Source organism: Choloepus didactylus, chromosome 15 (assembly GCF_015220235.1).
Source record: "Choloepus didactylus isolate mChoDid1 chromosome 15, mChoDid1.pri, whole genome shotgun sequence".
NCBI lineage: Eukaryota > Metazoa > Chordata > Mammalia > Pilosa > Megalonychidae > Choloepus > Choloepus didactylus.
The window spans coordinates 18696232-18721743 of record NC_051321.1 but is presented as its reverse complement, the minus strand read 5'-3'; the positions used below and the strand labels follow the sequence as shown (position 1 = coordinate 18721743).

Below are 25512 nucleotides of genomic sequence, written 5' to 3'. Positions count from 1 at the left end.
AAGTGTCAGCGTAAGTGTCGGCACTTAGCTTCTCGTAAGTATTTTAGTGAACTAATCAAGACCCACCCTGAATGGGCGGGGCCATACTTCATGGAAATAATTTAATCAGAGACTCTACGCTAATCATCAGACTAATCAGTCTGCCCCCACAAGATTGCATTAAAGAATATGGCTGTTCTGGTGGACATAATATATCCAAATCGGCATAGAGCCTTAATTTATGATTGATCACACAGACTTCTATGATGGTGTAACATGTTCATATGTCAAATTAATTAATTTTTCTTCTAATGCCCATGGTTTCTGATGAAGTAAAAGTAAAAAGAAAAAAATGTAGGTGGTTAGCCACAAATAAGGGATATTTGTTTTCTAAGTGGTTCTGAAGACTGTGACAAGATCCTTTTTAAAAAAGCTGGATCTGTGTGAAAAAAATATACTTTCAACATCAACATTTTATACGTTTTTGCTGTGTTTTCTTTGTAATATTAATGGTGTAGATTTAGAAATTTAGCTGGTAAATTAAGATTATAATCTGAAATTCAGGTTTATAGTTCTATAACATAATTACAAGAGAACCTGGAAAATTCTCAAAAGCCAGAATGGTGCCCCCCCCCCCCAAAAAAAAGACATGCACATTGTAATCTCCAGAACCTGTGAATATGTTGTGTTACACAGCAAGGGAGAATTAAAGTTGTATATGGAATTAAGGTTGCTAATCCACTGACTTTATGATAAAGAGATCTTCTGGAATGTCTTGGTGGGTCCAGTGTAAACACAGGGGTCTTTAAAAGTGGAAGCATGAGGCAGAGGAGAGATTTAGACAAAGAGACGTGAGGATGGAAGAAGAGGCTGGAGTAACTTGATTGCTAGCATTGAAGATGGGTGGGGGCCAGGAGCCAAAGGACATAGGCAACCTCTGGAAGCTGAAAAAGGCAAAGAATCTGATTCTGTCTGTCTCCAGAAATGAAAGAAGCCCTGTTAACGTCTTGATTTTAGCTGATTGAGATCCATTTTGGATTTTTGACCTTCAAAACTTTAAGATAATAAGTCTGTGTTGTTTTAAGTCACTAAGTTTGTGTTAAATTATTACAGCAGCAGTAGGAAATGAGTACATTCTTTTAAATCACTTAAAGTGAAAACTAAATTTCTATATACCACTTTTTTTTTTAACTTTAAGATTATAAAAGCACAGTGGAGAAATTTTAAAAAATATAGAGAAAAATGAAGATGAAAATCAAAATTACCCAATTTTCTACCTTCTAAGAGCAATCACTTTTAACATTTTTGCTATATTTTCTCCTAGTCTTTTATCGATGCGCATTTTATAAGCTGAGCTCTATTTTACTATATGTACAATTTTATACTTGTTTTTTTTTTACTTAACATTATAACATAACTATTTTTCATGTTAAAAAAAACTCATTGTAAACATTTTTAATGGCTGCATAATGTGCTATCCTATGGGTAAAATGCTATTTATTTAACTATTCCTCTATTTGAGATGATTGAGGTTATTACTATAGTTTTTTAAGTAGAAATAATTGTGTGAGGAACATCTTTATAAATAAAATTTTTTCCTTGGATTTTTAGGATAGATTCCTAGAAATGGAAAGATACAGGACTTTTATGATGATTGGAAGGGTATTACAGAATCAGATAAATGGTCGTGGAAACTTCCAACCACAGAAAGCTTTGGAATTGCATGTATATGCCCTTGCTTTCCCTAAAGTAGTTCTCATCATAAGGAAATTCTATCCATATGATTTGATAATAGAATAATTGACGTTTGGGTAGGTTGAGAGATAGTGGGTTTTCTGCAGAAAATAGCATTTTAATGAGCACAGAAAATTTGGGATAGAGAGAAGCAGTTTTGCAAGAGTGCTTGGAAAACCCTGCTTTTCATTCATTCTCTAAATTTTCCACACTTTTTCAAAACTTTGTGTCTTTAAAGCTCATGCTTTTCTTTTCATATAAAGTGTCCATTTCTGCCCTCTTCTTCAGTTGTAGATATCCTATTGACCTTTCTAGGTTAAGCTGACATGCCTTCACCTATGAATGAAACCCACCTACTCTCCAGTTTTTATACCACTAATGTAAAACTGCCTTCATGCTGTTTTCTTAGTTTTTGTTAACATCTTTCTCCCTATTAGATTTTTATTTTATTTTATTTTATTTTTTTTTTATTTTGAAATAAATTCAAAGTTGTAGGAACAGTTGCAAAAACAATACTAACCCCATACACAGAACTCCATGATACCCTGACCCCCCTCCCCCGATAACTCAATCCACCAACTTTAACATGCTGTCACATCGCTATTTCTTTCCCTCCCTCCCTCCCTCCCTATCATCCATCATCTATTGCTCTGTCTTCTGAACATATGAGAGCTAGCTGCACACAACCTTGAACAAACACTATAATTCACATATACACTTCCCATGAACAAGAACATTCTTTTATGCAATCCCATTAAGCGCAGCTAAGAAGTACAAGAGATTCAACAATGATACAAAGCTTACATTCTATATTTCCTTTTCCTTATGTCTCAATTATGTCCCTTTGAGCCTCCTGTTTTCCATCCTCCAATCCCATCCAGGTTCATCCTGGCATTCAATTGTCAGCTATTTAGACTGTCTTTTTTTTTTTTCAATTGTGGAAACATATATACAGCCTAAATCTTCCCATTCCACCCCCTCCCTAGCATCCCATTAGTGGGATTAATCATCTTTAGAATGTTGTAATGCTCTTTCCCACCATCCATTACTAGAAATTTCCCTTCACCTCAAACAGCAACCCTACACTCATTTCTTAACTCCCCATTGCCCCTTCCCCCATTTCTCTTAACCCATACTCTACTTTTCATCTCTATGGTGATATTCTCTGATAATTTCTTTGTGTTTACTGTGGGGCTTAAAATTAACCTCTTAAATCCATAACAATCTTGTTTTTCTTTGATACCACCTTCACTTCAATGGGACATATAAACTATGTGCCTATACTCCTCCATTCCCCCACCTTTATATAGTTGTCTAAAATTACATATTTTACATTGAGTTCAAAACCACTGATTTGTCATTAGAGTTTGTGTATTTTATATCATGTAGGAAGTAAATAGTGGAGTTACAATTCAAAAATTATTGACTTCTATTTGTATTCCATTGTGGTTGGAGAATGTGCTTTGAGTATAGTGATTTTGTTTTTTTTTAATTTATTGAGGCTTGTTTTATGTCCCACCTTATGGTCCCTTCTGGAGAAAGATCTGTGATCACTGGAGAAAAATGACTGTCCTGGTGATTTGGGATGTAAGGTTCTATATGTATCTGTTAAAATTCTCTTTGTCTCTCTCTCCTTTCTTTGTTTCTTTGTTGGTAGGGCTCTCTTTAGTATCTGAAGTAGGGCAGGTCTTTTAATTGGCAAAGTCTCTCAGCAGTTGTTTGTGAAAAATTTAAGCTCTCCCTCAAATTTGAAGGAGAGTTTTGCTGGATAAAGTATTCTTGGTTGGAAATTTTTGTCTCTCAGAATTTTAAATATGTCATCCCACTTCCTTCTTGCCTCCACGGTGGCCACTGAGTAGTCACAACTTAGTCTTATGTTGTTTCCTTTGCATGTGGTGAATTGCTTTTCTCTTGCTGCTTGCAGAACTTGCTCCTTCTCTGATCAGAATATGTCTTGAGGTGGGTTTATTTGGATTTATTCTATTTGGAGTTTGCTGGGAATTTATGCTTTGTGTATTTATATTGTGTAGAAGGTTGGGGAAGTTTTCCCCAACAATTTCTTTGAATACTCTTTCTAGACCTTTACCCTTCTCTTCCCCTTCTGGGACACTAATGAGTCTTAAGTTTGGATGTTTCATTTTATCTATCATATCCCTGAGATCCATTTCGATTTTTTCAATTTTTTTCTCCATTCTTTCTTTTGTTCTTTCATTTTCTGTTCTGTGGACTTCTAGGACACTGAGACGTTGTTCAACTTCCTGTAGTTTTGTATTGTGAATATCCAGAGTCTTTTTAATTTGGCCAACAGTTTCTTTTATTTCCATAAGATCTTCTGTTTTTTTATTTACTCTTGCAATGACTTCTTCATGCTCTTCTAGGATCTTCTTTATGTTGCTTATATCTTGGGCCATGGTCTTCTTGATGTCCTTTAACTCCTTTGCCATGTTTTCGTTCCTCGATTGTAGTTCTTTGATTAATTGTGCCAAGTACTGTGTCTCTTCCGATATTTTGGTTTGGGTGTTTGGAATTGGATTCTCCATATCGTCTGGTTTTATCATATCCATTAAGATTTTCTGTTGTTTTTGGCCTCTTGGCATTTGCTTTGCTTGATAGGATTCTTTCAAGTTGTAAAAAAAAATACCAATCTAATTTTTCAGAAACAGTTTGGTGGCATACACTTTCTGTAACTAACCAGCATACGGCATCTGTGAGTCACCTATACCCCTCAAGTCAGTTCTCAACCTTGTCCCCGCGGTGTGTGGGGAAATGATTCTTGTGGGGTTCAGGTGAAGAACTCAGTTTGGGTGTGTTGCTGGAGCCGTCTGCCCTGAATGTGGGGCATGTGTCCAGGTGGCCAGGGAGGAAGGGCAGCTTTAATATTCAAACCCCCCAGGTTCCCGGAGATTCAAGGCCACCGCAGGAGTCTAAGCCTTCATTTCAGTTCAGCCCCAGACCCTCTCTCTCGCTGTCCCACAAACCACCGGACTTGGCGTAGCGCCCCTGGGTTCTCTGAGCGGGCCCCCCCCCTCCCAGCCACGATCCTCCAGGACCTCTGCCGAGGGAATGCCGTGCTACGTCACCAGTGTGCGCCGTCCCTCAAGGGAAGCCCCGGGCCGCCGGGCCATGCAGGGGCTCTCTCAGCCTGATGCAAAGATGGCCGAACGGGGCGTCTCAATTCCCACTCCTCGCACAGTTCCTCCTTCCCAGCTCCGGGACAACTGGCGGGGCCCTGGGCTGTGGGCACGGCCCTGGGCAGGAGTTTATCCAGCCCTCCAGGGAGCCAGCTGCTAGCCGCGGGGTTTCTTTCTGCTTCTGGCTCTCCCCTCCGCTCCCCCAGCCCTGATGGTATCTGCAGTGGGCTATCCTTCAGGCCAGACACCGAGAGGCTGGCCCAGCCCCCTCTTGCTGTGTTTTACTGCGTGGTTCCCACTGTCACAACTGCAGCCGCTCCTGGGTTTTTCCCTTTTTAAAAGAACCAGTTGGTCTCCAAACGCCAACCCCTGGCTTCCCCACACCGCCTTGCGGCTGCGGGTCTTCCAGCCATCTTACTCGTTTCAGAATGCAGACTCCCGGTTTCACCAAGTATACAGCCCCTGTGGTACTAGCAGACCTTGTTCAGCTGGCACATTGCTGTAAACGGTATTCTGGGTCACTTTCTGGTTTTTATCTAGTGTTTTTCACAGAGGTGTTTTTTTGCCCTGTCTCACCTAGCTGCCATCTTAGTTTCTCCTCCCTATTAGATTTTAATTCATTGAAGGCTGGAACCAGGTCTTATTTATTTCTGTACATACACTATAACTTCTTAACAAATTGTGAATGATTGAATGTGGAAAAAGTTGAGTAAAATTCTGTCAAGGAGGCTATCCCTTGAATGAAAAAACCGCTGGTTGGCTGGGTCCCAACTCCAGATAATCCTTTTTACATACTATTTCTGGATCAGTCTTCCTAAAATACTACTTTACTAACCATTTAATTTCAAAAGACCTTGGTTTCCTTGGCTATAATATGAAAGGGTTAAATTATCTAAGTTGCTCTTTTGTTTTAAATTCTGTCATTCTGGGTCACTTAACTAACTTAGAAACCATTACCAGTTCATCATTTCAAACAGGATAAAGACAAACATGTCAGGTGGCTTTTTTTGTCCTTTTATTTTGAAAATACTTTCAAACTTACACGACAGTTACAAAAAATAACAACCACCCCATACCAAGAATTCCAGCATACCCCTACCTTCCCTAGATACCAAGATTGACCAGTTTTAACATTTTGCCTCATGTGTCATTTCTCTGTCCATCTATCTATCCATAGCTGTCTATCCATCCATCCATCTATCCATCCATCCATTCATTCATCTATCAGTCTATTTTTTTATCAATCAATCCATTTTCTGAGCACTTGAGTATAGGTTGTTTATCATGCTTCATGAATACTTAATATTACCACATGTATTTTCAGTATATTCACTTATATAACCATCTTAAGTGCAGTTATCAAGTTCAAGAAATTTAACATTGATATAAAGCTTAAAGTCTATGTTCCAATTTTCTCCTGTTCTAGTAGTGTTCCTTTGACCCTTTTCTCCTTCCTTCGTAGATCCCATCCAGGATCATGTATTGCAATTAATTGTCATTGTTTCTTTTGTTGTTCTTTCTTTTTCTTATTTAATTGTGGGAACATTTATACAGCATTTTCTGATCTCAGCCACTCCCAAGCATACCATTCAGTGGGATTAATCACCACTTTCACCACTTCACTACCTTCCATCATTAAAACTTTACCATCTTCCCAAACAGAAAGCTTACACCTGTTATTTTTATTTATTTATTTTTATTCCTTTTGGTTAAGGTACTGTGCTCCACTAGAACATGCAGTCATAATGTTTCTGAGATTACTGGCACATATTAATGCTTCATCTAGTATTTTTTTAAATTCATTTTTATTGAGATATATTCACGTACCATGAAGTCATACAAAGCATACATTCAGTTGTTCACAGTACCATTGTATAGTTGTGCGTTCATCACCAAAATTAATGTTTGAACATTTTCATTACCACACACACAAAAATAATAAGAATAAAAATTAAAGTGAAAAAGAACAATTAAAGTAAAAAAGAACACTGGGTGCTTTTTTTTTTTTTTGCCCCAATTTTTCTACTCATTCATCTATACACTGGACAAAGGGGAGTGTGGTCCATATGGCTTTTCCAATCCCCTTTTCACCCCTCATAAGCTACATTTTTATACAATTGTCTTAAAGATTCAAGGGTTCTGGGTTGTAGTTTGATTGTTTCAGGTATTTACTGCTAGCTAGTCCAACTCATTAGAACCTAAAAAGGGTTGTCTATATTGTGTGTAAAAGTGTCTACCAGAGTGACCTCTCGGCTCCTTTTGGAATCTCTCAGTCACTGAAAATAATTTCATTTCCTTTCACATCCCCCTTTTGGTCAAGAAGATGTTCTCTATCCCACAGTGCTGGGTCTAGATTCCTCCCTGGGAATCATATTCCACGTTGCCAGGGGTATTTACACCCCGGGTGTCAGATCCCACGTAGCGGAGAGGGCAGTGATTTCACCTGCCAAGTTGGCTTAGCTAGAGAGAGAGGGCCACATCTGAGCAACAAAGAGGCATTCGGGAGGAGGCTCTTAGGCACAATTATAGGCAGGCCTACCCTCTCCTTTGCAGCAACAGTCTTGCCAAGGGCAAATCCCATGGTAGAGAGTTCAGGCCATCAAACCACCAGTCCCCTATGTCTGTGAGCACATCAGCAACTATCGAGGTGGGGAAGCCCAACAGCCCTGAATTCTCCACCAGTTCATCAAGGGGGCTCTGCATATTTTTTTCTTTTTTTTTTTTTTTAACTTAACTCTTTTTTTTTTTTTTAACTATATCCAAAAAAAATTTTTAAAAACGTACAGTAAAAAAACATTTCAGACAAACCCTAACATAACAAGGGAGTAAGAAAAAGACAACTAACCTAAAATAACTGCTTTACTTCCAACATGTTCCTACTCTACCCCAAGAAAATAACCTAATATAACAACATTTCTGCCTACACCTATTATTAACTTCCCATTCCCCCTGCCCTGTGTCCCTGCCATCCTGCATTCTAATTGCTGTCTTTACAAATGTGAATAGTCTCTGATATTTTCTTTGTAGTTACTATGTGCTTAAATTTAACATCCTAAATCTATAACAATCTCGTTTGATTTGATACCAACTTAACTTCGATAATATATACAAACTATGTTCCTATACCCCACCAGCTCCCCACCTTTATGTACTTCTTGTTATAAAATACATTTATACATTATGAATCCAAACCCATTGATGAATTATTACATTTTATGCATTTGCCTTTTAGATCCTGTGGGAAGTAAAAATGGAGTTACAAACCAAAAACATGATAGTAGTGGCATTTATATTTACCCATGTTGTTACTCTTACCAGTAATCTTTATTTCTTCATGTGGCTTCCATCTATTGTCCTTTCTTTCACCTTGCAGAACTCTCTTTAACATCTCTTGTAGGGCCAGTCTAATGATGACAGAATTCCTCAGCTTTTGTTTATCTGGCAATGTCTTTATTCCTCCCTCATTTTTGAAAGGCAGTTTTTCTGGATATAGAATTCTTGGTTGGCAATTTTTTTCTATCCTTACTTAAATATGACATCCCACTGTCTTCTTGCCTCCTTGGTTTCAGTAAGAGATTGGAACATAATCTTATCGAGGCTTCCTTTTATGGGACATGTTGCTATTCCCTTGCAGCTTTCAGAATTCTCTCTTCATCTTTGGCACTTGACATATTGATTATTATATGCTGTAGTGAGAGTCTGTTTGGGGTTTATCCTGTTTGGAGTTTGTTTAGTGTCTTGAATGTGTATATTTATGTCTTTTGTTAAATTTGGGAAATTTTCATCCAATATTTCTTTGAATATTCCCTCTACCCCTTCCTCTTTTTTTTCTCTCTGGTCCTCGCATATCGCATACATTGGTAGACTGGTAGTTCTTCAGGCTCTGTTCACTTTTCTTCATTCTTTCTTCCTTCTGCTTCTCAGACTGAATTTCAGTTGTCTCATCTTCAGGTTCACTGATTCTTTCTTCTGCCAGCTCCCATCTGCTGTTGTACCCCTCTAGAGAATTTTTAATTTCTGTCACTGTGATCATCAGTTCTGTTTGTTCCTTTTCATAACTTCCATCTCTCTATTGATATTCTGTTTGTGTTCATCTGTTATTTTCCTGATTTCCTTTAGTTTCTTGTCCATGTTTTCCTTTAGCTTTTTGAGCATGTTTAGAACCTTTTTTTTGTCTGGAATGTCCCAGATCTGGTCTTCCTCAATGATGGTTTCTAATTCTTTAATCTCCTTTCCTGTTTCTTTGTATGTTTTGTAATCTTTTGTTGAAACCTGGACATTTTGATATTTTAATGTGTTATCACTGGAATTTAGACTCTGAGGCATCTGTTCCTTAAGCTTGTATCCACTAGTGTTATAACATAGCTTTCCTTGAATGCCAGGAGCTAACAAATGAAAAAGAAGGAAAAAAGAAAAATACCTTTCCCAGTGTTTTCAGATTGACCTGTGGGTCAGTACTCCTTCAGGGGTTATCCGTACAATGAATTTAGAGAAGAGCTCCAGACCAAAGAGTAGGGACTTCCTTGATCCTCTCTGTGCATGATTCTTGTCTTGGGCATGTCTCTTTGGCCCTGGGAATTCCCTGGTAAGTAGATAGGAATGTTCTCTCTCCTAAGATACAGTTTCCTCATGGTTCTGGGCATTGTGCTGTATGTCCTATAGCCATCAGTCCTTTGTCTCAGGCAGCACGACTTGACTGCTCTCCCGGGCATTCTGCAGGAAAACTCTGTGAGCTGCCTTCTACATGCAGGGCAAATTCTGAGACAGTGAATTCCTCAGGCCACCATCAGACAGGTTGGGCCAGACATACATGCTCCTAGTATGCATATGAGGGTTACTCTACTACCTCCGGATCTAGACCAGGGATCCGCACTGGGAGTGTGGGCTGGCTCTGTGCTGAGCTGATGAGGGGTGGAGGAGGGACCAGCCAGGGCACCGTGAGATCCCACTGCTTTTTTTTTAAAATGCAGTTTTATAGAGATACAGTCACACACCATACAAAGCATCTGAAGTATATAGTTGCTTGCTCATAATATCCTCACACACTTGTGCATGCATCCACATGATCAGTTTAAGAACATTTTCATTGCTCCAGAAAAGAAATAAAAATAAAAAAGAAAACCCAAATCTTTCCATACCCCTTATCCCCTCCTATTCCCCCCATTATTGGCTCATAGTATTGGTGTGGTACATTTCTTACTGTTGATGAAAGAATATTAAAATATTACTGTTAACTATAGTCCATAGTGTTGCAATAGGTACTATTTTTGCTATATAATCCCACTGCTTTTTAGTATCCTTTTTCTTGATTTGGCACTTACCCTGTTACTGCAAACCTTTAACTGTGTTCTGGAGCTTTGAGAAGGAGGTTTCTGCCATTTTTTTCTGGTTGTTCAAAGCTTCTGTGGGGGGGCAGCGTACGGAAGCATCTCAGTTCATATCGTTGGGGGCATGTCTGTTAGAGGCATCATACTGCTGTTGAGCTTCTCTGCACTCGGGTCGATAAACTCACTGTACTCTTCCTTGGGTCTGAGAATATGTGCAGTTTGTTTCTTCTTTAGAACATGCTTCTCCCTGTGTCATGTCATCAAATCCTATACATCCTTCAAGGCCTAACTCAAACTTTTTGAATGCTCGAATGAAGCATTCTCTGGCATCTAGATATTTCGAGTGCTACTTCCTTTGACATCCCATAGCGCTTATTTTCCTTCTGTTCATTTTGACTCTTAAACATGTACTAGTTTATGTTATTAGCATTATTGACTCACTAATTCAGTCAGCATTTTTTTTGAGCACTTGGATTTCCCTGTGTCTGTCTTTTATTTTCCTTGTAAGAGTACAAGCTCTTTCAAACTCAGGAAACATGTCTCAGGCTTCCTTGTTGTCCCATTAAATGTATTCCTCTTGGACCTGTGCACATAGTAGCTGCTCAAGAAATAATGACTGGGGGATTCATTTGAATGGAATAATTTTGCATTGAATCTTTGTTATGTTACTATGCTAAGTTTTCTGCCTCATAAGCAGCAACATCAATAAGTCCTGTCATTTGTAGGGCATTGTGCTCTACAGAGGACACTGAGGGTTAACAGTTCATGATTTTAGTCTTGAATTAATAAGACTATTGAGAAATAAAGGATCAAGATAAATAAGTATCCTAGCAGTTTAGAGGGGGTTTGGGTAGACTTTATGAAGGAGTTGGGATTTGAACTGGCTTTGAAGGTTGAACTTTGAATACTTTATTAAGGAGTTGGTACTTTAGGCATTGGGACTATAGAGGGTTGTTGAGGGACTTTGTTGTATGCAAAATAGGATTTTAGAAATAGTCATAAAATAGTGTGAATTGGAAGAGGAAGTGATGGGACATAGTGCAGTCTTGTTTGCAGCGTTTCAGAAACAAGGTGATGATAACCTGGTTTAAGCTGGTGGCAGGGGAAATGGAAAGAAAGAGGGTTGCTATTAGACTGTCTGGTTTGGATTTTACTCCACCATATACTAGTTGTGAGATGCTGGGCAAAGTTCTTCTCTCTGTGCTTCAGTTTCCTCACCTATAAAATTGGGATAATAATTGTATTACCTTTTAAGGTTGTTATAAGAAGTAAATGAGATAGTGAACAGAGAGCATTAGAGTGGAACCTGATAACATGACAAACTCACTGAACGGTGGCTGTTATAAATATTGATAATTCTTTCAGCTGGCCAATCATTTCTCCTTGTTTCTTGTGATTCTGAATTGTGTTGGTAATATTGTGTTCTTTTTTCTTATAATACACAACTGTATCTGTTGATGATAGATACCTCAATGTTTACAAAATTTTGCCTGCTATTAAGTGAAGAAATTATTAAATCCTCTCAGACTTACTTAGTGCAATGTGTTGTTGTAAGGAATAAGTAATTTTTGAAATTGAAGAGATAAGTGGGCTATTTTTGTACTTTGTTTGGTTTATCTTAGCATAAGTTCTCCAGGCTTTCATTTTTCCCCAAATTCTTTTTTGTGTTAGGTCAATTTGTTATGTTTCTATTTTCTTAATTGTATATTGCCAGGCACTAATGAACTTGTCATGGTTCATTAGCTATGATGATGGCTTTTGCTTTGTTTGATAATGAAGTCTGTCAAAAGACTTCATATCAGACATTTGAACATGGTTAATTGTAGCATGTGTTTTGCACTGATGCCCATATAAAATCCCAGTTAGTTTTTTGAGATTGTTCTAAAATTTATTGTTATCTAATTGGCTGGGTTGAGGTGTCTACCATGTTTATTAACACACTGAGAATGAAAAAGAAAATAGTCTCCCCTTTTTCACTCTTCAAAATTTCTTAGTTATGTGACAAGTTCAACTGATTAGAGTAATAGGAGCCCTCAAATTATGCTAACAATATGCCTTTTCCAACTTCATGCTATGTATGCCAGGAAATTATGACCAAAAAATAAAGATATTTTTAAAACCCAGACTTCAGAATAGAGTGTCATGATATTTCTTTCTTTGATTTGTAGTGGTTGGAATTGGAAGGGGAACAAAAATGTTGACCAGTATGTTGTCAGGGTCTAAGGTAAGAACACTGAAATAGTTCTGTTTTTATTTTTTCTTTAAGGTTTTTCTTAATCGCCTATGGGTTAGATTTTAAATCAATTAAAAAAAAATGAACTGTATAACTTGCATTAATGAGTGTCACTATTCCTGACTGTTAATTACAATGTCTATAATCCTGATATTTGAGATTTTAAATATTGGGACTATAAATTGGAAATCATAATTGAAAAACATATTAGACTTTTAGAAGCAAAAACTCTGTAATGCCCATAATTAGAAAAATATATACTTAGAATTTTTCATGTAATCATATTGCTTAGATGAAAAGGACTTAAAGACCATAAATTCTATTGGCAGATTTTTTTAAACCTTGGAATTTTTATAGAAGCAGTACCATTTTTAAACCATTCTGTTTTCAACAAAATTCATGATTTGTTGAATGGTTACAAATTGTTTGTTAAAGAAAAAAGTGGGCTTCTTTAATATGGTAAATTATATTGTTCATCTATGAGAGTAGCCTTGGCTAAATAAAAAAAAAAATCCCTTTTTGAGGCATCTGATAGGATTGATAGGAGGATTGGAGAGGCATAAACCTGTGAACTGCTTGAGGCATTCAGTGAATAACCCTCATGAGAAAGAGGATGTTGGAAGGAGCATTAAAATAGAAGTCAAGATGCCAAAGAGTTTAACTTTTGTGGGCCTCTCAGTTTTTCCTTAGGAAAAATGATTTGATCATCTCTTCCAGCTCTAAAAGAGATCAGAATATCTATATTCTGTTTAGCAACTAGATTAATGGTTGGGACTCGGGACAAAGAAAATGCCTGTGGAAAGGAGACTAATGTACCAGTAGATAGAGAAGAGTTTCAACAAGTTCCTGAACTAGATCTTTTCCTGTAAATGGGTTATAAATAGTAGGTAAAATGGTCAAATTTTGTCTAATTTTTCTTCTAAAAAGTCTGAGGTAAAATGCCATTTAAAACGTTTTTCCAATTCATCATAGACTGATGACTTTTTAAAAATATAACAGAAGTGTTTTGGCAATGTCAAATTGCAAAATGAGTATCTAAACACCCTCATTTTCTGAACTTATCTTGTCGTGGACTAGTGCTGGTCTGTGGACCACATTTTGAATGGTATTAGTCCAACTAAGCTTTCTTTAAAAAATAAAAAGCACTGGAGAGCATATTGTCTTTGACACTCCCATTTTAGTTATCCACTGCTGTGAAGACCTTGTGTCTTTCAGTTGGAAAGGATCTTATGCCGTAGATAAACTGAAAAATTTTAGTATTGCTTGCTCTTCAATGTTCAAAATGTTGGTGATAAAAAGTCACAGAATATTTGGTAATGGATGGTGTGATGGCAGCACAACATTGTGAACACAATTAACAGCACTGAAATATATATCTGAATATGATTAAAAGGGGAAATATTAGATTGTATATATGTTAACAGAATAATTTTTTTTTTAAAAAGTCACAGAATACATAAATTGTGTTAGAATGGAGAATTTTGACTATTATACAGTAAATATATACACTGTACTTAAATACTGATATACACAGTTTAAAATCTATATATGATATAGGCTTTTGCCAGTCGCTTGATATTTGTTTCTTAACTCCAAAATATAAGCAATGGTTATATTGATATATGATTAGGGATGATTTTTATTTTCTTTTTTCACATTATTTGGTATTTTCCAAAATTTCTTATAAAGATATTTTACATTAAGACATATTTGTTCTTTAAAAGATAAAATATGTTCAGTTCATTGGAATATTCATTAACCACCCCTTCCCTCTCAGAACATAAACACACAAGCTATATGCTGTTGAAAGGTTTTACTTGTGAATCCCAGGTATATTTCCAGGTATATGTTGGCCGAAAATGTAAATATATCATTGACTTTGTTTTAAATTTTGTCACGTATCATTTTAGTATTCAGCTAGGAAAGCTGAATGTCATACAGTGAAATTATTGATCCTTGGATGACTCTATAGCATAAATAGAAGATCCCAGGCGTATCTTGTTACAGAAACCTAGTTCTTGGGAGCGTCACATTTCAAAAATGAATATTGTCTTTTTAACTATTTGTATTTCTTACACTTTTAATTTTATATTACGTATTTGCAGAAGGATTGAAATCATTTAAGTTTACCTTTAGGTATGTTGAAAATTACATTTTTATCAAAAGAAATTAAAAATTATTAGCAAATTAAAAAAAAATAGATTTTGTTTTTAGCACTGGAAAGAATTTTAGAGATCGTCTTGCCCAGTAGCTTTCAGACTTTTTGACCAAGACCCATAGTTAGAAGTTCATTTTACATCATTTCCCTGTGTACACATACATGTATAAAAAATAAAAATTTCATCCAACAACTTTAATTCTGTGTATGTAGTACTCTTTTTTAAATGCAATTTTATTGAAATATATTCACATACTGTACATCATCCAAAGTGTACAGTTGCTCACACTATCATCATATAGTTTTTTGTTCATTACCACAATTTTTGAACATTTTAATTACTCCAAAAAATAAAAATAAAAGTAAAAATAAGAATAAAAATAAAAGTAAAAGAGAACACCCAAAACATCCCATACCTTTCCTCCCCCACTAGTATTCATTTACTTTTTTCCCCCCATTTTTCTATTCATCTATCCATATACTGGCTAAAGGGAGTGTGAGCCATAAGGTTTTCACAATCACATGGTCACACCTTATAAGCTATATAGTTATACACTCATCTTTAAGAATTAATGATACTAGATTGCAGTTCAACAGTTTCAGATATTTCCTTCTGGCTATTCTAATAAACTGAAAACAAAAAAGGGATGTCTATATAATGCATAAGAGTAACCTCCAGAATGACCTCTCAACTCCATTTGAAGTCTGTCAGCCAGTGAAACTTTCTTTTGTTTCATTTCTTGTCCCCCTTTTGGTCTAAGAAGTCTTTCTCAATTCTACAATGTGAGTCCAGGCTCTTCCCCAGGAGTCAGGTCTCATGTTGTCAGGGAGACCTATACTCCTGGGAGTCATATCCCACACTGGGGATAAGGCAGTGTGTCTACCTGCGAGTTGGCTTAGAGAGAGAGGGCACATCTGAGCAACAAAAGAGGTTCCCTGGGGATAACTCCCAGGCACAATTACAAGTAGGCTTAGCCTCTCCTTTGCAGTAATAAGCTTAATAAGGGCAAGCCCCAAAATCGAGGGCTCAGCCTATTAACCATACAAGTTAAATTATATAGTGTGCTCCAGAAAATATAGATTTTGCACCAAAAACTTCTCTTCCTTTGGTCCCACATAGAAGCCAAAGTTTTAAAACATAGTCAATATAATCCTCTACTCTTTAGTGTGATCTACCCCAGTCTCAACCAAGTTTTCATTCATATGTCCAATCAAAGTCTGATCTCCTTTTCATCCTTTTTAACATTGCTTCATAGGACATTGCCAACACTCACAGCTGCTAAACTCTGGCTCCTAGTCTCAGGTGCCAGACAGACATCTGAATTTCCAGGGACCGACCAGGTCACACACAAACAGCTCAGCCTCTCAGAATTTAGAAATAACCATTACAACTCATGAATAGATGAGACTGCTGTAAGAGCTTGAAGTCTAGGAACCTTTACAATAAGCCTTCCCTGGATAACCCATGTTCCCAGATTAAATTCTCAGAGTTTGCACATTATTGTGAGTCCATATTAGTGAGGGGTTACAATGTTTGTCTTTTCATTTCTGACTTATTTCACTCAACATACTGTCCTAAAGTTCCATTCACCTAGTTTCATGCCTCACAACTTCATTCCTTCTTGCCACTGCTCAATATTCCCTTGTATGTATATGCTGCAGTTCACCATTCCGTTTTTCAGTTGATATACCCTTAGGCCACCTCCATCCATTGCAAATCGTGACTACTGCCACCACAAACACCAGTGTACAAATGGCCACTCCTGTGCCCACTCTTAGTTCCTCCAAGTATACACCCAATAACAGGGTTGCAGGACCATATGGCAACCCCATATTTAGCTTCCTATGACACAACCACACTGCCATCTGAATGGGCTACACCATTCTTCAGTAAATAGGTACATCCCCCTCTCCACATTTTCTCCAGGAATTGTATCCCTCTGTATATTTTTTAAACAGTTTTATTCACACACTATACAATCCATCCTAAATAAATAATGATTCCCAGTATAATCACATAGTTATGCATTTACCACTACAATCTATATGAGGACATTTCCATTTCTACCACAAAAAAAGAGGAAGAGGAGAAAAAAAGAATAAAAATATGAAATATAGAAGAAAAAATTAAAATAAAATACGGTGAGAATTCATACAACAACAACAGCACCAAAAATCCTATACCACTCCCTTATATCCCCCTCTTACAGACATTTAGCTTTGGTATATTGCCTTTGTCACAATTAATGGAAACATATTACAATGTTGTTAACTGTAGACTCTAGTTTGCATTGATTGTATTTTTTTTTCCTATACCATCCAGTTTTCAACACTTTGCAATGCTGACATTCATTTGTTCTCCCTCATGTAAAAACTTTCTTATATTAGTACATTTGATCACCATCATTGACCAATCCAGGTTTCACCAAGTTATACAGTCCCTGTCTTTATCTTCTGTCTTTCCTTCTGGTGTTCTCTCTCTCTTGTCTTTTGTTATCTGCCTGTAGTGCTCCCTTTAGTATTTCCTGTAGAGCAGGTATCTTGTTCACAGAGTCTCTCAGTGTCTGTTTGTCTGAAAATATTTTAAACTCTCCCTCATTTTTGAAGGACAGTTTTGCCAGATATAGAATTCTTGGTTGGCAGTTTTTCTCTTTCATTATCTTAACTATATCACACCACTGCCTTCTTGCCTCCATGGTTTTCACTGAGAAATTTGCACATAGTCTTATCGAGCTTCCCTTGTATATGATGGATCGCTTTTCTCTTGCTGCTTTCAGAATTCTCTCTGTCTTTGACATTTGATCACCTGATTGTTAAGTGTCTTAGATTAGGTTTGTTCGGATTTGTTATGTTTGGGGTGCACTGCGCTTCCTGGACTCATGTGCTTTATGTGGTCATTCAGTTCTCTGAGACACTGCCTATATTTTTCTGTTTCCCTGTCTGTTCTTTTGTGTGTAGGATTTCTGATGTCCTGTTCTCTAGTTCATGAATCCTTTCTTCTGCCTCTTCAAATCTGCTGTTGTATGTCTCCCATGTGTTTTTCATCTCTTCTATTGTGCCTTTCATTCCCATAAGTTCTGCCATTTGTTTTTTCAAGCTTACGAGTTCTTCATCACCCAGTGTCTTCTTTATATCTTTCATCACTTTTGCCACATTTTCCTTTAGCTCATTGATTTTATTTAGCGTATTTGTTTGAACATCTTTAATTAGTTTTTTCAACTCCTTCATTTGTGGTATAAAGTTTGTTTTATAAGTTTTATAAGTTTGCTCCTTTGGGCCATACCTTTGTTTTTCCTAGTGTGACTCATAATTTTTTGTTGTCTAGGCATCTGGTTTCTTTGATTACCCCAATCAGATTTTCCCAGACCAGACAGGCCCAGGCCTCAGGAGGAGGGTATAATTAGTATCAAGTTTCCCTGAGGTTGAGTCCCAGCTGATTGTCAGACTTTCCTGTGAGGCCTCTAGAATCTGTGCTTTTCTTATTCTGCCCAGCAGGTGCACTTGTCAGCCTGCAGCTCCCCACTGCGTAAACAGGTGTGGTGCCTTCAATTCTCAGAGGACCCTGTCCCTGCTCAGGACAAGGGTGGTCAGAAGCCAAGCTTAAGCTGTTTCTGTTTTTTTTTTCTTGTAACCTCCAGGTCCTGGGGTTTGAATTCTCTGAAAGAGGGCAGTCACCTGAGCTGGGCCCTGACCCCCCTTTTCTTAGGGTTAAGATAAGCTCTTTAGGGACATATCTCCTTTACTTGACTTCTTCTTTTGTCTCTCTGATTATCTTAACTCTACCCTTGCCTGGATCAGTGCTGACAATTGAAAATGCCTGAGGGTTTCTCTAATGGGCTACTTAGAATGAGAAAAAAAAAGAAAAAAGGAAGGAATCCCCTTTTCAGAGCCAGTCCCCAGCCCCCCATTTCTCTAGTCAAGAGCCGTAGTTGGTACCTGGTTCTGTATGCCCCTTTTCTTGGGACACAGCTTTTTTCCAGTATTCTCAGCTCAGCTGTCTACAAAAGCCTCCATTTTTATTTATTTATTGTTATTATTATTTTCTGTCATCTCCATCTCCTCTCTGCTGGGAGAGACCTCAGGATTCCTTTCCTGCTTGCTCCAGATTTATCTATGCTCATAGTTTGTATTTAGTAGTTCAAATTTGTTAATTGAAACCACAGTTGGAGCTTGGTTGAGTTACTTTGCCTTGCTTCTAGCAGAGACTGCTTCTTATTCCCACAGGGAAGTGTTCCAACTCAGCCTGCCATGCCAGTTGGGGAGGGGCACCACCTCTGCAGTTTTGGGGGCTTTACTTACAGTTCTATGCTGTGGTCTTGGTCCTTTCACTCATTTCAGACTGGTGTATGATGTGTGTCTAGTCATGGATGTCATCCAGACAGTTGTTCCAGACTATTTACTAGTTGCTCTAGAGGACTAACAAAATTCCATGCCTCCTTATGCTGCCATCTTTCCCTGCCTCCCTGGGTATGATGTCCTCTTGATATTTTTTCTTCTATTTCATTAGGAAAAATTTGATAACTGCAGCCTCATAACTGGATCTGGATCTGATGTTGGACCTACCATTTACTCTTACTCCACTCCTCAGCACTGTGCATGAGTTTTTATTTGCATCACACCATTACTAGAGAAATTAGACGTAGTATGGAGTAGGGTAGAGTTACTTCAAGAGTAGAAATTTTTAGTTGTGGGATGGCAGATATTCAATGTTCATTCTCTAGCTGTATCATAGTACACCCTTCCCTCATCAACCAGTCTTAGTTAGAAATATTGCTAATTGAACATGCTTACATTCTTTCCTGCTTAACCAATAAACATCCATAGAATCCCTTTCAACATAGTGCTTCATGCAGCCACTACCAATTAATAAGTGGAATGTTGACCTTTGTTATAAAATCTTTAGACCATGAGATTATTTTGCTTCTATTCTGTGAAGATCAGAGGTTATTCAGACCATCAACTCTTGTTTTCCTTCCCATTCAGATCAGGGTATGATTAAAGAAAAGAGGTTCTCTTTGTGTTCTTCATTCTCTTCTTCTCCTGTTGTCCAGTAAGATTTGCTTTGCCAATGATAATGTCTCTCTTGAGTTGTCTTCTTTCTACTGCATGATCTTTTGGGGTCAAGTATATAGTATGTGTAAAAAGCATCTCAGTTTTCTGTACAATGCCTGGTATAAAGATTGTAGTCAATAAATACTGTTATTACTGTTCCCTAATGTTTTACCTATCCATGAATCTCTGTTTCTCCTGAGTTCTAGGCCTCTTCAACTTTAAGTTCTGTGGATTTTTTTACCCAAGAAAGTTCTGGGAATCTTGAATGCAGTTAATTTTATTCCTTTCATCCCTGTCTGTGATTTCCTGTGGGCTAGGCTAAACAGGACACTCAACAGAAAGAGGAAGTATATCAGTTCTTTAAGGGAGACAGAGTTCCTCTTGGCATTGAAGTTAGAAAGAAACTTCTTACATAGAGCTTCATGTAAGAGATATTGAGTGACACAGTAGATGGGTCTCATAAATAATTTTACAACAGATCTAGAAGTGGCTTTATGTAAAATGTAAATTAGGTAAAAATTCTGAGGTTAGGCTAATGTGTTCCTGTGACCTAACTTGATTTAAAGATAGAATGTAAATTATCTAGAAGAAGGCAATGGATGCATAGCCCCTCTACTAATTTGCCAAAATTAAGTTTTCTTTGAGCTAGCCATTCACTAGAAGCTGGATAGCAGATGCTGCACTTGGAAGTAACAGACTTTGATGAGGTTTGGGGGTATTATCTTCATTAGCTTTCTGTCTTTCTATATATATTTTCCAAAAAGTTGGTTACTTATGTTTTACAAACCAGATGAGAGTTGATGGCTTTTGTGAAACTTGAAGAGTCTAACTAGCATTGTCCAGATAGAAGGCTACGCTCACATCTTTCTGGAGGTACAGCCATAGTGGTACCTGCAGGCAAAGCCAGCATTTCCTCAGAAAGCAACTTTGTATCCTCTCCAAAAATTGAATAAGTATTATCATTAGGATATGAAAAGTTTCCCATGCTGGATTAATGTATTCAAAGGACAGTAACTTTTCCTAAGTATAGTAATTTTTTAGGTTAACCAGTCAATACAGACTCCAAAATGAGACTTGAATAATGTTCCTATGAAACTTAGCCAACTCTGAGATTTGAGCATTTTTAGTCAGTTTTTTCCAAGTCCAATTTGTACATCTCCTTCCCCCTATTTGTAGTTTTTATTAGTACTATATGGAAAAGTTTGAAGGGCTTATACTAACTGTAAAGAGATGTTGCTTTTTAATGAAGACATTCAAAGCCACCTGTTATTGGTTTGGAGGTTTTTAAAAATGTTCTTCCTCATTCTAAATAGTATCCCTATATTGTTTCCTTGCTTTTGAAACTTGGAATCACAAGCTTCAAAATCAAACCTCAGAAAAAGCAGTTGCCTAGTTGAGATGGGAACAATTATGCATAATTTTGTAAGACAAACATTTTCTTTTCTCCTGAGTAGTACAGAAGCAGATTTACTCTTTTTTTATTATTGTTTTTTATTATGGTAACATATATTTTGATTGTCCAATTCATTGACATTAATTACTTTTACAATGTTGTACTACCATCACCACCTTCCATTATTAAAGCTTTTTCACCACCCGAAACAGAAACTCTTTACCCATTAAGCAATAATTCCCCACTCTCCACCCCCACCCCCACCCCCGGCCACCACCCCTGGTATCTGTACTCTACTTTCTTTCTCTATGAATTTGCTTATTCTAGATGTTTCAGATACATGGAATCATGCAGTACTTGTCCTTTTGTGTCTGACTTCTTTTACTTAGCATGTTTTCAAGGTTCATCCATGTTGTAGAATATATCAGAACTAAATTCCTTTTGATGATTGAATAGTATCCTGTTGTGTGTGTGTGTATACACCACATTTTGTTTATCCATTCAGCCATCGAGGGACACTTGGGTTGTTTCCACCTTTTGGCTATTGTGAATAATGCTCCTGTGAACATTGATGTACAAGTATTTGAGTCCCTGCTTTCAGTTCTTTGGGGGTATATATACCTAAGAGTGGAATTGCTGGGTTGCTTGGGAATTCCATGTTTACCTTTCTGAGGAGGCACAAAACTATTTTCCTTAGTAGCATCACCATTTTACATTCCCAGTGGAAGTGTACAAGGGTCCCTATTTCTCCACATATCCTCATCAGGCACTTGTTATTTTCTGTTTTGTTAATAATAGTCATCCCAGTGGCTGTGAGGTGATATCTCAGTGTGGATTTCATTTTCATTTCCTAGATGCTAATGATGTTGAATATCTTTTCATGTGCTTATTGGCTGTTTGTCTATCTTCTTTGTAGAGATGTCTATTCAAGTTCTTTGTACGTTTTTAAATTGGGTTGTTTGTCTTTTTATTGTTGATTTGTAGCAGTTTTTTATATATTCTGGATTTTAAACCTTTATCATTTATATGGTTTCCAAATAATTTCCCCCATTCTTTAGGTTGTCTTTTTGCTTCCTTCGTGTATCCTTTGATGCATGAAAGTTTTTATTTTGATGAAGTCCAACATCTTTTTTTTTTCTTTCTTTTCCTCCCATTTTTTGGTATAATGTCTAAGAATTCATTGCCTAGTATAAGAGTCTGAAAATATTTGCTTACGTTTTCTTCTAAGAGTTTTATAGTTTTAGCTTTTATTTTTAGGCCATTGATCTATTTTGAGTTAAATTTGTATATGGTGTGAGTAGGGGTCTACTTTCATACTCTTGCATATGAATATCTAGTTTTCTCAGCACCATTTTTTGAAGAAACTATTCTTTCCTCACTGAGTGGACTTGGCACCCTTATCAAAAATCAAGTGACCTTAGGTGTGGAAGGTTTACTTCTGAATTCTCAATTTATTCCATTGGTTATATGTCTGTCCATATGCCAGTACCACACCATTTTGATTATTATAGCGTTGTAGTAAGTTTTGAAATTAGGGAGCATGAGTCCTCTGATTTTGTTTCTGATTTGCTTTTAAAGCAGATTTGTCTGCTTGACATCTGCTGTGATGTGCAGGGAGCTTAAAGAAAGGTGAATAGGAGAATAAAGTCACATTGGTGAGAAACCATGAATCCCAAAGAGCACACAACTCGGAAAATTCTTTAAAAATTCTATTGGACTTCCTTTTTTTTCCTTTTTTTTTTTTTTTTAGTGGACTTATGTTGTAATGAATACATTAATAGAATTTACAATTCCTAGGCATAGAACTTGGAGACTAAACAACTCTAAAACCCAGACTTTGTATAGAATTTATGCAAATGTAAAGTATTTTTAGACCTTATAGAATGAAAGGGTAGGGTTGTATGCATCCATTTCCATGTCTTTTTTCTTCTTCTATCATGTATCTTCTTGGTGGCAAGGCCTTGTTTCAGCAGGAGGCTTTACTGTTCAGGTTAAGTTTTTCCAAGTGGTTTGTGGATCATTGACTACAATTGAAAAATAATTATTACTAGATGCCTGGACAAGGGAATTTAGGAAACAGCTATGATTTAAATCAATGGTTTACAAAGTATGGTTCAGGAACCTGTAGGGATTCCTGAGGCTCTTTTAGGGAGTCTATTGAAGTCAAAACTATTTTCATAGTTTTGCCTGTTTTACACTTGTACGATGTAGTTTTTCAGAGGTTCCATAATGTTCAATAACATTTCTCTAATGGCTAATGAAATGTGTGCATATATATTGTTATTTTAAACATTTTTCAATTTTAACTTCTAATATGGTAAATAGTGCCAGATAAACCCATATAAAAAGAGATTTTGGGGTTTCTCAATAATTTTAAGTGTATATGGGTTCTGAAACCAAAAAGTTGGAGAACTACTAGTTTAGTATTTTTTCCCCTAAAAGGAATCCAGCATGTAACCAGATACGGCATAGCCACAGAACTTGGAATGATTTGAGACTTGGTAGATGCTTGGTAGATGCACTATGGTGAAATGTGAAGATTGCACACTTCAGAACTTCTCCAGCATGTTCTGAAGAGATTACTGTCAACAGCTTTTCATTAAGTTGCTATTGTGTTTTCATCTATTAAGGAATGTAGGAGAACAATAGAGCCAACAGAGTTTAATATTTGGGAAGATAAGGACCAATGAATATCATGCGTCAAGCAGTATGGTACTTAGGAGAAGAAGCCGTGGGAGTTGGGAGAGTTGATTCTCACAGACATCGTTGTCTGTTAGCACCATGACACTCGTTCCCCTCTGTAGTAGTTGTCTTTATTGATGTCTTATTCTGTTATACTCTAACCTTCTAGAGGCAGGGAACTCTTTAGTATGTATCTTTGTATACCCCCAAGCACCCAGGAGAGCAGATTATACTTCATAGTGCACAGGAAATATGAGTGAACGAAATAATGGCTAGTAAATGGATGAATATTTGATTTAGATTTGATATGGACCATCATTTTTTTTCTGTAAGAAACTTGCCAGGGGGTGGGGGTTGGATTTGGGAGTTGGGATGGATTGACAAGGAGGTTTTGAAAGATGAATAGGGTGTGATCTTTAGAGAAGAGCTTAAGGCTAGGCTCTGAGTGCAGAGACTAGAATGATCATTGTATACTTGGAAAGCATGTTAAGGTTCCTGACTAAAGGTTGGTACATAGCATAATAGTGCAAATACATTCAAGGCACCGTAGATAAGATTGCATTGTGTTTTTCTTATGCAACTAGGCAGACTGTTAAGGCAAAAATCAGAGAAAGCATTTGGTTGCTTTACTCTTCCTTATAAGAATTTCCTGTAACCAGATGAGTCATTTTAACCAATGTTACTGTGAATCATTCTTTATCCTTTTTTTTTAAAATAGTAACAATAAAAGTATTGTTTTCCATTGCTGACCATGGGTTAGCTACTGTTCTCAACTCTTTGCTCTTTGCTTCTTCTTATGAAGTACTATTACTATCCCATTTTAAGATAGGGAAAGGAGGCTTCTGCAGGAAAGACGAACTACTTGACCAACTGTGGTGGAGTTGGGATTCAAACCAGCCAGTTTGAATCTAAACCAGTGCTATTAACATTCACTCTGCTATACTTCTCCTGCATTATATGGTTAATCAAGGTTGATTGTTCTAAAATATAGAAGCAGGAATGGGGCATTTCAGGTGATGAGACTGAATGTTTAGTTACCAGAAACTAATTTTTCTCGGTATTAATGAAATAAAAAATAATAATAATTCAAATAAATGTATCAGAATATTCCCTCTTGTATTGTATTTGTTAAAAAAAAATCTGAGTTTTATAATGTGAAGGTGATTTCATCAAAGGGCATTTAGGCTGATATAAAATGTCATTTTTATGGAAATTTGGAGTTTTAATGTTTTTTCCTCAATTTTGTCTCTATTCACTTGCACAATGAACTTGCAAAGTACTTTGAGCTTCCTCTAAAAAAATGCTCACATAAATACAGATTATTTTCAGTAGGACCTATATGCCTTGCAGTTTTTGTTCTCTTCATATGATGCTCTAAATACAATTTTAACTTGGTCAAAAGAGAGTAGTAGAAAGAATATGTACTGTGTAAGTCTGCCATGAGATGAGAAGTAAGATAATCCTCACTTGACTAAGTATGATCTAAATCTTCAGTTATGAATAATGATCAATTCTTAAGAATTAGCTTTTTTCCTTTCAGAGACCTTAAGAAGTATTTCTCTTTATTAAGAAAACACAGTATTAGTTAAGTACACTACCTCTGCTATACTAGTTTTGCTGATTTTTTACATATTTAGCTGTGTTTAAATGCATGGTCTATTTACTAGCATTTTTGTTATTTCATATAAAAAGTAATAAATTGTTTTATTTAAATTAATTTTAATTGTGTGACAAAATTGTTGAATCTGGTGATGGCTTTGTAAGGGTTGATTCATGGATATATTTGAAAATTTTCATTAAAAAACAAAGTTGTCCACTATAAA

General features: G+C 36.7%; 1 protein-coding gene across 2 annotated transcripts in view; it reads left to right on the top strand.

The window, feature by feature from the left end:
* Positions 1-25512, top strand: part of TRUB1 (TruB pseudouridine synthase family member 1) — a 61910-nt gene that overhangs the window by 5985 nt on the left and 30413 nt on the right. Inside the window, exon 3 of one of the 2 annotated variants that reach the window (XM_037805181.1) lies at positions 12340-12395. The exons of the other annotated variant lie outside the window; for it this stretch is intronic. Coding sequence (XP_037661109.1) covers positions 12340-12395 — 56 coding nt within the window. The remainder of the gene's footprint in view (positions 1-12339; positions 12396-25512) is intronic. 2 annotated transcript variants of the gene reach the window in all.